Consider the following 17,966-nt stretch of genomic DNA (forward strand, 5'->3'; position numbering starts at 1 on the left):
ATCTCGCGGCTTCCCCTCTTTGTGTATCGCAACTATGTTGGCGAGGCGTTGGTCAAGGGGGAGGAAGCCCGCCGCACGTGCCGCGAAAAACATGTCCCGAAGATACGGCGCTATCTTATCGGGACGCAACTTATATAGTTCGATGGGAAGACCATTAGGACCCACAGCTTTACCCGATGCGATCGAGCGAGTGGCCAGAGCGATCTCATCTGGCGACAACTTCGCCTCCATCAATACTGCATCAGCCTCCGATAGGGTTGGCAATGCAATGTCTCTAAGCAACAGATGAGAATCCTCCTCCGAACGCACAGAAACCGGAGAGTATACCCCGCGGAGGTGAGCCGCGAAGCAGTCAACGATCTCCACCGGGTCAGTCACACGCACTCCATCCATTCTCTCCACAACGGGCACCACCCTGCTCGCTCTCTCCTTCTTATCCAACCAAGCAATCAACTTTCCGGCCTTATCCCCCTCATCATACAGTCGTCCTTGCTGCTCTCTACTCATCCCTTTAGCGGCTTCTGTGACTAGCGCTCTATAATCTGATTGTTTGAGGCTGAGAACATGCAATTTCTCATCAGTAACTCCCCGCTCCAAGTCCTCCTCCATTTCAGCTATTTCAGTTTCCAGGCGAACCACCTCTGCTCTCTCGCACCTCTTAGCATGGGAGATAAGGGACAAGGCCTGCCCCCTGATCACCACTTTATAAGCCTCCCATAGGGAGACGGCCGACGACACCGACCCCACATTATCATTGAAGTAGTGATCAGTGGACTTGACCAGTTCCGCGCGGATCTTGGGGTTACATAGATACCAGAGGCTAATGGGTGCCACTCTCCCCTCTGCCCCAGGGACAACCTTCAGTTGCAACCATATAGGGGAATGATCAGAAATACCTCGGGCTAAATGACGCACCTCCCCAATCATCCCAGCTTGGATCGCCGGCATAAGCATGTAGTCAAGTCTCGAGAGACTCCCATGGGCCCCCGAGTGAAAGGTACATTGCGCCTGTCCCGGGTGCATCAATCTCCAGCAATCTACAAGTCCCCAAGTGTCCAAAAAGCCACCCATCCAGGCCTGAGCCCTAGGGAGATCCCTGGGGGGGTGACGGTCCTCCAACCCGGAGACAACGGCATTAAAGTCACCCCCCAACACCAGAACCCCCCCAGGGAGTCCCAGGATCAAACGCCCCAAATCAGCAAATGTAGCAGTCTGTAACCTCGGAGGCACATACACAGCCACGAGCGAAATAGTCCTACCCTCCCATCTCCCCACCAGTGCCACATAGCGCCCCCTATCATCGTGAAACACCTCGTCCACTTCCAATGGGAGAGAGGCCCTAACCAAAATGCCCACTCCCCTAGAGCCAGAAGTGAAACCAGAGTGAGCGGCAAGGCGATAGTCCCTCCTATTTAGGGCATGGAAGGAGTTCCCAATCAAATGTGTCTCCTGCAGGAAAACAATGTCGGGCGAAATCCGCTTCAAAAACTGCAACACCACCCCGCGCTTGATCCTGTCCCCCAGTCCATTCACATTCCACGAAAGGATTCTCAATCCCCTACCCCCCATCCCACTCCCGTGCATGATACCCACATCCCGGAAAGCACAACCCGGATAAGTCAGCAGAGAACTTCACATTGCCTTGCGAAACAAACAAACAATCCCCAACAACCCCGCTCCCCCACAATCCCCAAACCACAACTCCCCCCTCCCTGCACCCCTGCTTGAGCCCAAACAGCCCCCCCAACTCGCAGTGTGCCTGTCGCCCTAACATATACCACAAAAAGAACCCCAGAAGGAGGAAAGGACCCCAATAAGCTCCCCACAACCCCCAGGCATTTGGAGGGCATATTGTGCCAAACTAGGGTCTAGTTGAGCCAAGGTACAAAACATCACCAGTCCAGTCCATCACCAGGAACCAAGTTCTAGTCCTGCTCCACCAAATCCCGTCCGCTCTCCGCCATCCGACTGTCTCGATCCTGTCCCCGAGGCAGGGCATCCAACCAGTCTCCAACCGCCTCCGGCCGGTCGAAAAAGTGGGAACGACCCTGGAACTCAACCCGCAGCCTCGCCGGGAATAACATCGCATATTTCAGCTCCATGTCCCTCAAGCGCCGTTTCACACCCAAAAATCCCAGCCGTAGTTTCTGGACCGCTTGCGTGAAGTCCGGGTAAAAGCTGACATTGGAATTCTCAAACTTCAGCGGCCCGGCCACCCTCGACGCCTGAAGGATAGCATCCCTATCCCGAAAGTTAAAGAGTCGGGCGATTATAGGCCGCGGGGGAGCACCCACCTTGGGCGCACCACCCGGAATCCTGTGGGCCCGCTCCACCGCAAAGAACTTGCTCAGTCCCTTGGGCGCGAGACGATTGGTCACCAGATCCTCAACAAAAAGATCCGCAGCAGATTCCTCCGATCTTTCCGGCACTCCAATGATACGAACATTGTTCCGTCTAGCCCTGCTTTCGGAGTCCTCAAGGCGATGGTCCGTCAGATCACTGGCTAGCCGCAACCTACGGACCTCCGTCTGCAGGGCGGCCACGTCCACAGTGAGGCTCGACGCCGCTTGACTCAAGGAGTCGACCCGCTCGTTAGTTTTGGACAGGTCTGCCCTGACCAAATTCACATCGATCAGGACCGCGTCCAGTTTATGAGCCAGGGTATCAAACTGCTGACCCACAGCGGTCTTCATCTCCTCAATGGCGCCCATGACGTCCAGCAGGGTCAATTCTGACGATGGGCCTGAGACCTCCTTAGACCTCTCAGGCGATTTATGCGAGCCACCAGGGGATCCCTTTGCCTGCGCATATCGATCCATGTTATTGACCTGGGTATAGGCACCCCTCCGGGTTGACTTGGGTTTCGACTTGTCTCCGTCTAGTCTCGCCGCCATCGTCCGGAGTCCACCAAGCCCGCCCGCACCAGGAAAAAGGGACCAGGTAGCTAATTCAATTGAACACAGCCGTCGCCGACAGTCAGCCCATGTATAGTCCGAGAGTCAGGCCAGACACTTCGCCGTCCGCGCCCCTCTGAAACACCAAAGTCTCTCAGCCGATGTCAGAGAACAAGCTTGAAAACGAAAGTGAAAGTGCGGGGTCCGTGGCAGGTCAAGCCCAGCCAGCCGCTGTTGTTCACTTCGTACCCGGGCACTTCACCAGCTCGAGATCGGGACCAAGGCAAGAGCAGGCCGCAAACTTCGAAGTGCAACCATTCCGGGTCCCGGCGTCCGATCTGAATTTGGAAAACGGGTGGCACCTCAGCGCAAGTTCATCTGCAAAAGCCCGTCAAATAAACCAGGATTAAGTCAGGATAGACGTGGGAGGTTGCAGAGGCCCTCGAGAGCCGTAAGCCTACGCGGCCATCTTGGTTGCGCGCTGAAAAGTCCTTTTCTTGAGCACAGTTTTATATGGATTGATAAGATGTTGACTGGACTGTTTCCAAGGACTCCTGGAATATGTTGTCCATTCATTGCTAAATATTATGTGTATTGATGGGCTGCTGATTAAGAAATATGCATAATAGTTCCCTCTGTTCCCTTTGTAGAATTTAAACTTTCCTTCATAAAAGCTAGGAAATTTTGCATTCACAGGCGACCCTCCCATCTCCGCAATGGAGGTGGGTAGGGAAGGGACAGTACAAAATCAATTTTAAATGGTGGCCACGAAATTAAGCATTGTGGGCATACGGTGTCCTGAGTAAGCTTTGCATGTGTTGACGTCCACCAAGAGTAGGAACGGTTTCGCAGTTTAACACTTCCGAAGCCAACCACTAGATTGTGGAATTAAGCACAGCATGTGAATGCAGAAGATATTCAAGCATCAAAGCTATTATTACATGTAGGTTACTGGTTTCTTATAATAGATTTATTGTTAAATAGTACAAATTATGATGAATTAAGGCATGTAAGATATTGAAGCCTGTCTTCAGAACTTTGTTTTAAATACATGGACTATTGTAGGCCTATGAAATACATACGAAGGATAAGCAGTTACAGAATAACTGCAAAATTAAGTAACTATTGCAAAAGTGTTACTCAAAAGAAAATTATTTGGATGTATGAAATGTTTTGCCCTTAAAAAAAAAAAAGGATGCATTTAAAAAGTTTTGGATGCTAATTTTTGTACTGAGAAACCACTAATGGGATATTTTAACTTCCTATGTTGATGTTGCTAAGTGTAGTGCTGCATTTTAGTGTAGCACAAATGCTTTTGTCATTGTAGTGACGGTGACCTCTGATTTTATTTTGCAGAATAAATTTTACATAGAAACAAAGCTAAACAGAGACTTGAAAGATGACCTCATTAGGCTGTTCACTGAACAGGTAGCAGAGAAGCACATTTATAGCCTGATGCGTAAGTATCTTCGCTTGAATCTGAGCGTTACTAGCTCTTGAAGCAGGATATCCACTTTGAATTGGGTTAAAATACACCGGAATGAATAGCATGGTGTAGTGCAAGTGTGATGAGCTATTGGTTGTTTTCTAAGTGATGTTGGCAGATGTTGATTTTAGCTGAAGATACTTCAAGAAACCCTTTTTGTTAGGTCTTGTGGTTACTGACAAACATCTCCTGAGTAGGAGACTCAAAACAAAAAGTTTCCACACCACTTCAAAACGTAGAAGATCTCCGATTTCTATAGCCAATGTGTATGTTTTTTTTTTTTAAAGAAAGCAAGTTAAAATCCTATTGCAGGGTTCTTGTGACATTTTTAAGAACTCCATTCTAAAACACATTGCAAGGTTTTGGTGACATTTTCAAACTACACTGCTTTCGGCCTTGTTGATCATATCACCAAAATCCCCCAAAGGCAATATACAACATATATATCACAGTTAAGCATTATATTTATGACCTTATCTAATCCTGTGCTTAAAGTCTTTGCTGCAAAAATGCCAAAAAGTTTTGTTGTTTTTCTAGCAAGGCATGGATGGTAGTGTGTTAATCTTATGCTTAACAACTACTGCGGGTTCATTACTATGTGTGTGTGTGTGTCCCCTCTCTCTCTCTCTCTCTCTCTCTCTCTCTCTCTCTCTCTCTCTCTCTCTCTCTCCCTCTCCCTCCCTCTCCCCCTCCCTCTTTCTCTCTCTCTCTCTCTCTCTCTCTCTCTTTCTCGCTCTCTTTCTCTCTCTCTCGCTCTTTCTCTCGCTCTCTTTCTCTCGCTCTCTTTCTCTCGCTCTCTTTCTCTCGCTCTCTTTCTCTCGCGCTCTTTCTCTCTCTTTCTCTCTCTTTCTCTCTCTCTTTCTCTCTCTTTCTCTCTCTCTCTCTTTCGCTCGCGCTCTCTCTCTCTCTCTCTCTCTCTCTCTCTCTTTCTCCCCTCTCTCTCTCTTTCTCCCCTCTCTCTCTCTTTCTCCCCCTCTCTCTCTTTCTCCCCCTCTCTCTTTCTCCCCCCTCTCTCTCTTTCCCCCTCTCTCTTTCTCCCCTCTCTCTTTCTCCCCTCTCTCTTTCTCCCCTCTCTCTCTTTCTCCCCTCTCTCTCTCTTTCTCCCCTCTCTCTCTCTTTCTCCCCTCTCTCTCTCTTTCTCCCCTCTCTCTCTCTTTTCTCCCCTCTCTCTCTCTTTTCTCCCTCTCTCTCTCTCTCTTTCCCCCCTCTCTCTCTCTCCTCCCCCCTCTCTCTCTCCTCCCCCTCCCCAATACAATAAATTAATGGGATGGAATAAATCTGCCTCCTGAGTGCTGCTTCATCTGTCATTGGCAGTTGCAGTTAAAGTGGTTTATCTTTACATAGCAAAAAAACACTATTATGTCCCAGTTTTGGTTCGTTCCACAGTCCAGATCTCACACAACAGCTATGCAAACCATAACTTGCGCACCTAATGCAGTGCTTATGACCTCACCTTTGATGTAACAGATCCAGTTACTAGTGTCATAAATAATCTTACAGATAACATGTTGCATGCATAGCACTATGAAAGAGACCTCTACGACTGTAGCATTTATTGGTTTGAATATGTGCTATTTAATGACGTTGTGCTTTGTGTGGCTACTCACTGCTGTAAACATTTGAGGTGAAAGGCAATGAATTTGGCGCATGATTTATAGTTTGCCGGGCTGTTGGGCAACTTTTGGATTGCAGAGCTAACCATAACTGGCAAATTTCAGTATGTTTTAAAGGCGTGACTTAACTTTACCCTTACTTTTCCAGAGAATTTCTGGGGATGGGGTTTGATCATATGGTAAATGCAACTTCTATGAAAGTATACTCTAGCCCAATGCACACCACTTCTGGCCATGCACATACGGTGGCCTGTGAGCAGAGTAGGATGTCTGGTGGCTGGCAAATTCTCTCACCACAGCACAAAACTAGCTCCTAGTCAGGCAAGCACTCTTTCTATATGCAGCCTCATCTACCCCTTTGTAGTTCAGAACCAGAATAGAAGGCTTCTTTAGAGAATATTTGTTAAGGGTTAACAGTACCAACACAGCATTTGGATCAAGAAACCACTAAATAAAGCTCACACACCTATTTAGTAAAAACAGGACATATTTTATGTTTATGATAAGATGAGGTAAATAGAAAAAAAATTGGAGCAGTTGTCTGCAAAGTGATATCTTTTCATACTACCCGTTCCATTCTGCACGGACAGTTAAACTTTCTGCACAGTCCTCAAAAGTGGCTACTGGGAGCTTCTCCCCAGTCCAGTACTACAGCACAAATCCCAGTCTAGTCTGCTTTTAGTTAGGCAAAGGCTGGACGAATCAGTCGCCTTGTGCTAACAGGCACAGTTCAGTTTCCAAACTTCAGAGTTCCCTGGCCAGAGGGGGGGAGGGGGGTGTCTCTGGTATACCTAAACTAGTGCATGGGACCCCTACCTTGTTTGCAGGGTGAATATTTTCTGGACCACCTCAATCATTTCCTACAGTCTAAAAAGTAAGGCCCACCTTTATTCCCAATCTATGGTGTGGGTACTTGTCACAGTCCCAAAACATAGAAGCACCCTCCTCATATGGGGGTATGTGGGTGGTTGGATGTGTGTGGGTAGATGGATGGATGCATGTGTGTGGATGGATGGATGGATGTGGATGGGTGTTGGTGTGTGTGGGTGTAGTGTTGGTGTTCAAAGAACATTATTACCTACGATCCCTTAATGGGATCACTCTGTGAAAGCCTATCCTGCCATTACATAATTTGAAAATTGAAAACTGGTCCCAATATACACAATTGGTTCATCAATGTGTTCTCATTGGACGCGTGAATGGCGTTCGACATGGTGGCATGGCCATTTTTATTTGCGGTGCTCCACCATTTGGGATTCGGGCACAACTTCATGAAATGGGTGGAATTGCTCTACACAAAACCAATTGCACAAGTAGTGGCCAATGGACGAATCTCAGACACCTTCCCACTCGCTAAAGGGACGCGGCAGGGATGCCCGTTGTCGCCGCTCCTATTCGCAATAGTATTGGAACCCCTGGCGGCATGGATACGGCAAGATCAAGTGATCCGTGGGCTTAATTGGGCACTGGGATGGGAGGACCGAATATCGCTCTACGCAGATGACATACTGCTTTATCTAGCCTCCCCAGCCCGCTCACTAAATTGCCTCATGGATATTTGTGCAGCATATGGCCGTGTATCTGGATACACTATAAACTGGACGGAATCACACATATACGTACTCTCGGGCGATCAGCCGCGACTCCCGAATAACTGTGACGTCAAGATAGTGGCGGAAGGGTTTACATATTTGGGCATCTATATCACATCCCAGAACACACACTTCATTGCACAAAATCTTACGAAACCTCTGGAGCGATTCCGCAGAGACGTGCAGTGCTGGCGCACACTACCACTCACCCTACTAGGCAGGGCAGCCCTCTTTAAAATGATGGCGCTCCCCAGGTTTTTATATGCCCTACAAAACACACCATTCCCGATCCATCCATCATACTTCAGGGAAGTCCATAATGAAGTAAGCAAGTTGCTATGGGATGGTAAGGCGACGCGTATTGCGATGCACAAATTGGTGAAGGGCTGGTATGATGGTGGAATAGCGCTCCCACACATTAAGGTATACTATTGGGCCTCTCAACTGGCGGTAATAAATCAATGGCTTCACGCAAACCAGGAAGACCCGGCATACCGCATGGATAGATATCTCCTGGGTACAGACACTATTATGGGAGAGCTTTACAACAGGAATAAATCGAAAAATCTTACGGGTCCTACAGCGCACACAATTAAGATCTGGCATGAGGTGCAGAGAGACATGGGATGGGAGGGAGTCCTGACACAGGCAACACCGCTCTGGGACACCAAAAAACTAGGCAGGTTAAGAAACACGAAGGGATTCAAACAATGGGACCGGATAGGTATCTCGAGGGTGGGGGACCTGTGGAAAAAGGGTGAGACTGTCCCGTACACACAATTGCAACAAAGCTATGGTTTGGCTGATACAGAGAAGTTTATGTACCTGCAAATAAGGCATGCGCTAACGGCTTTGATCCCGCAAGGCACGCAGTTGCCAGAGTCCTCACCCCTCGAGGACAGACTACTCACTGACCATATGAGGGTGAAAGCAATATCACTAACATACAAAAAAATTATAAATAACCAACCAGACCCGACGGAAACCCTGAAAGCGAGATGGGAGACAGACGTGGGTGATCTAGACGAGAAAGACAGGCAAGCAGCGATGGCGTCCCCAAGAGAGGTGGCGATCTCAGCTAGATTCAAATTAATTCAACTGAAGGTGCTGCATCGCACATACTACACCAGGACACTCTTACATAAATTGCACAGAGAAGAAACACCGCTATGCATCAGACAATGTGGGGAACCAGGCACATTCTGGCATATACTGTGGAAATGCGTAGAAATTAGTAACTATTGGAAAGCAATAATGCGCACCATCTCGCAGGTCACTGACACTAAGGTAGCTCCTGGGCCTAGGCGATGCATATTAAACATATGGGAGGACACAAACCTCAATCAGGCAGCGCAAACGTGGGTAATGCTAGGTATGGCATTAGCGAAAAGAGACATCGCGCAGCTGTGGGGAGCCAGGCAGGTCCCGACACTACGAAAATGGTGTAATGGTATGGACAAACTAATGGTAACAGAAAAGTCAGTATACATGCACAGGAGATGCCCCAAAAAATGGAAGTGGATATGGGGGAAATGGAACAAATATCAGGGTAATATTTGTGATCCCCCAGAGGAAGGAACTATATCGAACAATTCAGACTAGAAAAGGTGAAATTAGCTGAAAGTAAGGTGATATATGTGGATGTGGGCAGAGAGTCGGTTTTAAAAACTTAAGACTGAATATACAAAAGTCCTTGCGGTACAAACAATTGGTGACATGTTGACGACGGAATGTATGTAATGCAGGAAATACTTGCTATTGCAGATAAGGTTGAAAATGTTAATAAAAATATTGTTTAAAAATCCTCAATGTGTTCACATGTAATATATGCGTGGAGGCTTTCCTTTTCCACATCTTGAGTTCATGCTGTGAAACATTTGAACTCCTCACAGAGTCTTGGACCCTGATGTTTGTGCTTTAAAACAAGTAATATGGGCCAAACTGAACTTTTTATCAGTGTGTCCTGGAATTGGATAACCTTGATCCCACCACTGCCACCAATGAAAGAAATTCAGTAATGAGTTGCGAAGGATGCGGATGCTTTGTAGTAATAAATTGTAATGAGTCCACAAATTCCTCTTTACTGGGAACCACTCGATTGTAGCTCTTGATTCTCTTAGGGTTGCAGAGCAGCCCTAGGCATAATCAAGGGAGGCTGTGTGGGCTAGTAACCCCAGCTCCCTAGTCAAGACCTACTAATAGAATGTGGTGTAAGCTAATAACCACAGCCCGCAACACCATCCACAAATTATTTTCCAGCCAGTGCTTTTATCTTTTTTTAAATGGAAAAGTACCTTCTTATGCACACACTGCTAAATACTATGCATTAAATTACAAATACATACTATCGGATGAATGGAAATAGCTTTGCTAACACCATAATAACTTGTTACACGCCTAAATGGTCCTGAATTCTATAATACCCCCTCTTATACTAGACTTCATATTAATACAGGGGAGTGTAATTAATAATATGGCAGACTTGATGGGCTTGTGAGGGTATCACCACATCATCAAACAGCAGCAAACAAGTTAAAATTCATTGTTGCAACACCATTGAAACCAATGAAGATAGTACTAAGTTGTATACCGCTCATAATGGAATCCTATTTCTACTTGGTAAAGGTTACTACTGCATCCCCAGAACCCATTATTGGAGATCCCTGACCTCCAGAGCATATGTGCAACAGCACAAGGTTAGGGAGTGCTTTGAAAACCAGCTAACCCTCTCCTGGGTACTTGAATGCAACCCTTTGGGAGAACTCTGGTGGCTTTTCTGTGGGCACTTGTTGGGGGCTGCTGCAATCTCTACAGCCCCCAAGCACATTTTAAGCCCAAGGCAGAGAATATTAAATGAGCGACTTTCTGCTTGGTTAAGGCAAGAAGCTGTGACACTTTTTCTTTCTTTCATTTTTCAAATCCTGGGTGCCACCTTGTGTTGGGTGCAGAGCGAGGAGCCCACTCCCGAGCTGCCCCAGCTAGCTCCCCAAGCATGGCACACTTTTTGTTCTGCTCCTGCCCGCGTGCTGCAGGGGGAACTTCCCCTGCTCACAAGTGGCATAAGGGAGTAGGGGACAGGGTGCTGGTAGGTTGGGGGAGGGTATCCGTTTTTCTCAAAAAAACTACCTCTGTAGTGGGAGGGAAGCCATTTGCTACAGTGCTGAAACAAATGGCCTCACCTTTCACAGGAGAGTTCTTGTTCCCAAAACCAGCTCTCAGTGAATGTCACTCTGTTCCCAGTTTTAACAAAGAATCTTCACCAGGCCCAGTGCTAGACCAGTAAACTAGCCAGCTGTTCTCCTTCACAAGAACAGTACTTTGGGTGCCCTTTTGTGTCCTGGGGGATTTGGTTGCCTTCTCCGCTTGTTTAGAAATCAAGCTATGTTTGGCCCCTTGGAAACCTCACAAAGCTGGGCTCCAGTGCAGAGCGCACACAGCTTCCAGACGCTTCCTTCTTCTGTGGAGAAGGGTGGAATCTGCATACTGTGTCCCTGTCTTGCAGGCATCAGACAGCAGAAGCATGTCTAGGTATAATACCACACTTCGATATGAAATACCATAAGCTATAGCTGCAAGCATAAGTGGAGAAGCCATATTCTGAAAATCCACCCACAGCCACTCCCTGGTTCAGCTCAGTTACGCGAGTGGTCTGTTCGAAGCTTTAAATATGTCACAATAGTAACAACCTTTTGTGGGCTGGTTGGATTGTTTCCCTCTCATGGCAATCTAGGGCTGGTCTCCTTTAAATTGGTTTGATATCCCCTGATCTTTAATCTCTATTGAAACCCAGACTTGAATGCTAATTCCTTGAAAATGGGCCTCCCACCTTCTGGTTCTCCTTTGAAGCTTCCTGGTATCATTGGTCCTTGACCCTCACCTTATACATGCTTCTCATCTCTTCTCTGTCTCTACCAGGAAAATACTTTCTGCGCTTAAAGCTGCAGGCCCCTCTAGGGTCCTGCAAAGGTAATCCACCCTTTTGCAGCTCCCTCAAGCAAAGAACAGACAGGCTGCTCGTCTACATCTGAGAAAATAAAAATAAATTCAGTTTGAGTTACCTTTAAAAAAAAAAAACAGAAGAGAAGCACTTAATAGACCAGCTGTGCTACATGGAAGATGGAGGGCTCCTTCCGAGTCCTAGGTCATTTAACAATTAAATTGACAGCTTTCCGAAGTCCACATTAAAAGAATACATTGGTTATGTCATATGTAAGGTGATCAGCAGTGCATGATGGGGGAAAGGGTGTTGGAAGTTATAACTCGTTTACCAAACTATAACTGACATATTCCAATGTTTTTTGCATTTCTAAACATTTGCTTGTCTCATTTCAACACCTAACTAAAACCATTCTTTTTGCAGAGAATTTATGTTGGGTTTTTAAGGTATTAAGGTTTTATCACCAAAATGTCACTTTAACCACAGTTTTATTCCAAAATATATATTTTTTTTTTTTTACCAAAATGTTACTGTTTTAAATTAGTGAGCTGTTAGGTGACTGAGTACACAAATGTGGCATGGGGATGCTATATTTATGTTGAGGTTTTTCTTTAACTAATTTTATCCCCTTTAAAAATACATTATGCCTCAAATTACTAAAACCCATACCTTCACTCTCATTTTTAATCTGTTAGTTTCATACCTCTATCAACTTCTCCTGGCTGTTTTATTTCAGCCTGCTCCTCAGGAAAGGTTTTAAAATCAACAGCCCCTATTCCAACAAATCAGTTCAGGATTGCCACACTTGTCTTAAATAGAAAATGTTAGCGCTCTAGTTGTTCATTAGGCCTCTGAGGTGACACTTCCATGGGAGTTAACTGACAGACGGCTGCTAGTGTTGCAAGTACATGTTTCACTCTGCATGTGAATGTTTAACTGGCATTATTGAGGAATATAGCTGAGAAGAACGCATCAATAAAGTGCCCTCATTTTAGCTTCCTAGAGCTTGAATCAATTTTTACGGGAAAATGAATTTTTTCCATTACTTAATTTCTAAAGAAAATGATATCAGTTATACAGCTTTAATTCCATTAACATGGCTTTTAGGTGCGTAATATTTTGTTTAAAAAGGTTTCTTAATTTTTTAACTATAACAATGCTGCATTGTTAAATCGAGAGATAGAGAGATTTTTTTTTTACAAATTGTCTGCAGGCACTGTGGAATATTTTGTGGAATATTTTGATAGATGTCCTGTTATGCGGACATCTATTCAAACCATTGTGTTTGATATGTGATGTGTTTTTATGTAGCTACCATGACTAGGCATGTGCCCCTACATTTGGGGTAATGCAGGGGAGAAGCAGGGCCTGTGTCTAGTGCTCGATAGTTATCTTCCAAGGCTTTCCTGATCTTGTGGTTTCTTGGGGCAACCTCTTTCCCTGAAACCTCTTTTTACCATAATAGAGCAGTGATCTATGCAATTTCTCCATTTGAGGAGTGTGGTGCATGAACTTGCACTTCATGTGTGTGCGATATCACAGTTGGTACTCACCAAGTGTGAAATTGCATACTTGGGCTGTGCACTCACAGCCCTTTCCAAGAAGCATACAGTGGCCACTGGAGCTGCCCCATTCCTCAAGGTATTCCAGTAGTGCCATCTCAGTAGTGAGTTTGAGGGGTCTCCCCATGGCCCCCACCAGCTCCACTTGTGACCAAAAGATTTGAATAGCTACACATTCCAAGATCATGCGGAAGAATGTGCCTTGTGAGAGTACATTAAAGGCTAGAGATGCCCTATGCACCAATCGAACTAGTAATCCTGACCTCTAATGGATTAAACTCTGATAGGGCCCCTGGGAGGCTCAGAAGAAGTTCAAGGACGTGTTGCAATTGTAGAAATCCAAAAAATCGAGATTTGTGTAAATCAAATCCTCAAGTTCCTTGACCGGCTACATGTGGTTACCGGCATAGACATCACCTAACTTGGAGGTACCAATGATGGTCAATTCCTTAAAGTCCCTGGGCCAGTTCGAGCTCCCCAGCAAGACTCCCTTACGGGGTTTTATGTGTGGGTTTTTGCCCCATTTTATATGGCGCATGGTGTTCCTCCAAACGAAAAGATTAGTTTTAGTGTCCTCTGGAAACCAAGACGGGCGCCTGGAGCTAAGCTACATAAATTATTGAGGGCTCCCAGATCCTGAAATAACTGCAGCTCTAATCATTGTGCCTGATCTTATCTATCGTCAAATAACCTGTAATTAATCAATCATGTGGGCCGTCTAGTAATAAATCTGGATATCTGTGGCCCCCAATGCCCCCCATATTGGCTAAAAGTGCATTTGACGAAGGACACCCTAGATCAGCCCCCTGCCAACAGTATTCTCTGATATGTGGGAACAGGCACTTCCTGAGGGAAGTTCTGTAGAATAAATAATACACAAGAGAGAGCAATAATTTTGTATATGGCAATTCTTCAGAGAGTGTGCAGCAATAGCAGCAACCATCTCTTCAAATCTCAGCATGTGTTTGCGATAATGGAGTTTTATTGGCCTCCCACTTCATTGCCTTGGATAAGATGGATATTCCCAGGTATTTAAATGTATCCTTGTGGAGTTATTGTGGTGCCTCCTCTGATTATACACTTCACCTTTAATGGAAAACAGAATCACTTTTGTTCACTTCTCCACTAAGTCAGAAGCTGACCTATGTAATTATCAAGGATTTGCATGAGTTTATCTCCAGTGGCGCGTAGGTCGCTAGGAAAGAGCCACGTGTCCTCTACATACAGAGAGATGTAATCTTTTATAGTCTCTTTCCATTCAAATACCCACAACAATACATCCCTCTTAATTCATTCTGCCATGGGCTCAAAGGGCAGGGCGAAAAGCAGAGACGGAAGGGGGCAGCCCTGTCTGGTGCCTCTTTCAATTGGGAAGGGGTTGGACAGCGCAACATTGGCCATTACCGGAGTCCAAAAAGGGCAAATAAAGAGTTCCGACACAGGCCACAAATCCGATTCCGAAATTACTTTTTTGTAACACTTGGAATAGGAACCCTTTTGTGGATGGAATCAAAGGGCTTTTCAAAGTATAATAAGACTAATGCGACAGGCGCTTTAAGGTCTTGGATTCTATCTAATGCCAGATGCAGTCTCCTGAAGCAATGCCTGGTGCCTTGCGTGGGCATGAAGTCGTTTTGGTCCCCATGTGTCTAGATACGGATTACCTCTGTTAACCTGCTGGCCAGGTCTGTGTGTTAAGCAAGGAAATCGGTTGGTATGACCAGCACAAGTCCTAGTGCCATCCCTGCTTCAGGATTACCACCATAGAGGCTTTTGCATAGCACTTGGGACAATTTTCCTTCTTGGATGGCTTTGTTAAACAATGATAATTAGGGGAGACCACTGATGCAAAGCGTTTATAGAATTCTGCCACGAGGCCATTTGGGCTCGGTGTTTGCCTGTGTTTCCAGAGTGGAAGTAACCAATAGCCTCAGATTTCTTCTATGGATATTGTCAGATTGATGGTAGATCTATTTCAGGTCGACAGTTGTTGGACAGGCACATTTGTAATCAATGGATTTAATTGTTCCTGGACTGCTCTTTTAGCTTATATGTTTTGTTAGTATGTGGCAATGGCATGTTTTATGGTTGTCGCATCCATAACCACACACCCCTCAGGGCTGGTAGTATGCTTGAAGCCCATTCTTTGATTTCAGACCATTCTTTGATTTCAGACCAGTGTTCCAGTTTGCCCCCGGATTCGTAAAGTCTGCTTTGCTAGGTCATTTGTCAACTCGCGTTAAAGTCACGAGGCATTCAGCCTCCATATCCCTCAGGGGCAATCTAAATCCTTGTAGAGCTGAAAAAGATTATTTTTTTCTAATTTTTCAGCAAGCGCATTTTTGCACTTTTCTGAAATGGTTATAGCACCTTCCTGCTCAGCTTCCTCCCTACTAGTACTAGCATTGCCATCAGCAGGAGTGTTTGCTGTCTGAGACATTATGGGTTGAGGTTTATAGAAAGAGATAAGGTTTTGCACTATGTGGGGAACTATATCCTTCATTACAGCCAATACATAGGGTATACCTACTCAGCTACAGCAGATTTTTACCTTCCCACCCTAGACGCCTCTGGTTAAATGTGAGTAGGGGTCTCTGAGAAAGCACGGCTGAGCTACTCCGATTTTACCGTTAAATAAGAACCAAACAAATGTTGGCGGCGCTATGTCATGTAGTTCCTACATCAGGATCACCTTGGGACCCCCTCCCTAAAATCCTCCACCTGGCCCCAGAGGCTGCGGCCCTTTTTCTTACTGGAATCTTCAATCAAATGTTTTTTGTTGGATACTTCCCAACTGCTAGGAAAAAGGCATCCATTCTTCCATTGTTGAAAAAAAACAAAAAAACTTGGATTGTCAAGATGCGAACAGCTATAGGCCTTTTTCTCAGATCCCAGTCAATCAATCACTTGTTTAAGCGTGGCCACTCTTCAACATAAGCGCACACTTTCTCAATAAAATGCAGGTCCTACAAAATGTAGCAGCCCATCTGCTGCTCGATATTCTGAAACCGCAATCGGTTGCACATGCCTTACCCTCCTTGCATTGGCTACCAGTAAAATGAAGGATCGATTTCAAGGCCCTCTGTATTGCCTTTAAGGCATTCCATGGACTCGCCCCGGATTTTCTGGCAAACAAATTTAGGTGGTATCTTCCTGGTAGAGAGCTTCACTCTGCAACTTCCGCAAATCTTTTAGTCCCCAAAGTTAAAATGGCCAATGGGAGGATGGGGGGCTTTGTGACCTGGACAGTGAGGTTGTGGAACTTACTCCCAATAGGACTGAAGATGGAAAACAACCTCCTGGCATTCCGAAAATCCCTAAAAACCCTGCTGTTTAATACCTAGCTGTCCCTTCTTCTTGTTCCTCCGCGCAGTCTCACAATGCAGGCTGAGCCACCGCGCCTAGACACCTCCGGGTATTATCGCGCACAATAAATCCTCATTTCATTTCATGTAGGATCTGCTCGTTTTAGACAACAAACTATGGGATTTGTGTCCAGACTGATTCCAGACACCCCCCGAAGGATATGTTAGTCTGTAGACCAGCTAGATCATAGTTTCACTATTACCCCCCATACCCTTACCAAGGAGCTAATAATCTCTGGCAACTATCGAACATGACAACCCTGACCCCTCAGGGATCATGGATACAGTACTTTTCGCTCAGTTACGCATGCTTACTTGTTCTCAGACAGAATAAATGATGGGGATGTTTAATAAAAGCATTTATTGAACCAGCGTCATTCTAGTATAAAATGTGTGCTGCAACAACCATTAGACAGAAACAGGTGTATACGGTTATAAGCACCAATAGATTAAATAGAAGGTAGAATTCTACCATAGTGCTAAAACAATGAATATATGCAAGCATATAGATACTGGACAATAATAATGTGTACTCCTACAATGCAACTCTAACTAGATGTACCCAAGTGTACCTAGCATGTATGTAGGTGTATAGCCAAGAATCCCCCCCAGGAAAGAGCCAACCCCATTACCTGATGTGAGAGAACGAAGGACCCCACTCTTGGTCTTGAGTTGGACACCCCACAAGGGATGTCAGACCACTGCGTGCAGGAGTGTCTGCGTGCAGGGACATTGCGTCTTGTATCAGCATGGAAGTCTTTCTCCTCTGGTTTGCCCAGAGAAGATGTGGTGCTTATATACCCGAAAGGTACCCTCAGGGTTTCTACCTACATGTGTACTATGGGCATGTCGGCCAAGGATGACTATATTGGGGGACCCTTATACAGAGTTATTATGAAGAAGATGGTAATCCTGCTGTGATACTGAGAATCCTCCTGCATAATAAATTAGTCTAGTTTTCGTAGAAGACCACACAACATTTATGCAGCACCTAACTGGAAAAAAGGCCAGACCTATCTACAATATATAGTCTACACTTAGGCCCTTATTACGGTTATAGGTGCTATTTATAGCACCTGATAAATAACTTTACCACTGGGTACGTTCTTTATCGGGTGTGCAAAATGGCACCAATATGAGTTTCTGGGGAATAACTTGTGGCTTTTGGTGTTTAATATACTACAATCCTGATTGTACCGTAAATACTGCACACATTCCACTTTTAAATAAAGTTTGACTTGCTGAAATGCAATAAAGGTTGAGGTATTTAACGCACAATAATTATTGATCGATTAAATTTAACCAAATGTACGTTTGACCCATGCGTAAACGGGGTTTTACGCACAGGTCGAAATACACTGACCAACTTCTAATTAGGCCCTTACAGTGGGCTTTGGGTCAGCCCCCTGCCGATGATTGAATGTCTTTGTTTATATTTGATTTCACGGGTTTCCGCCCTATACTTGTTTGTCCCGCCCTGGAGCATGTTGGTCTGTATTCTGATTGGATGGGTTCTG

At 45.5% G+C, this 17,966-nt stretch overlaps 1 protein-coding gene across 3 annotated transcripts in view; it reads left to right on the forward strand.

The window, feature by feature from the left end:
• The window catches only part of CACUL1 (CDK2 associated cullin domain 1), a 330,048-nt gene that overhangs the window by 180,517 nt on the left and 131,565 nt on the right, over nucleotides 1–17,966 (forward strand). For all 3 annotated transcript variants that reach the window (XM_085602995.1, XM_085602999.1, XM_085602988.1), the window contains exon 5: nucleotides 4,251–4,353. In XM_085602995.1, coding sequence (XP_085459121.1) covers nucleotides 4,251–4,353 — 103 coding nt within the window. The remainder of the gene's footprint in view (nucleotides 1–4,250; nucleotides 4,354–17,966) is intronic.

This window comes from Triturus cristatus, chromosome 1_2, assembly GCF_964204655.1.
Source record: "Triturus cristatus chromosome 1_2, aTriCri1.1, whole genome shotgun sequence".
Taxonomy (NCBI): Eukaryota; Metazoa; Chordata; class Amphibia; order Caudata; family Salamandridae; genus Triturus; species Triturus cristatus.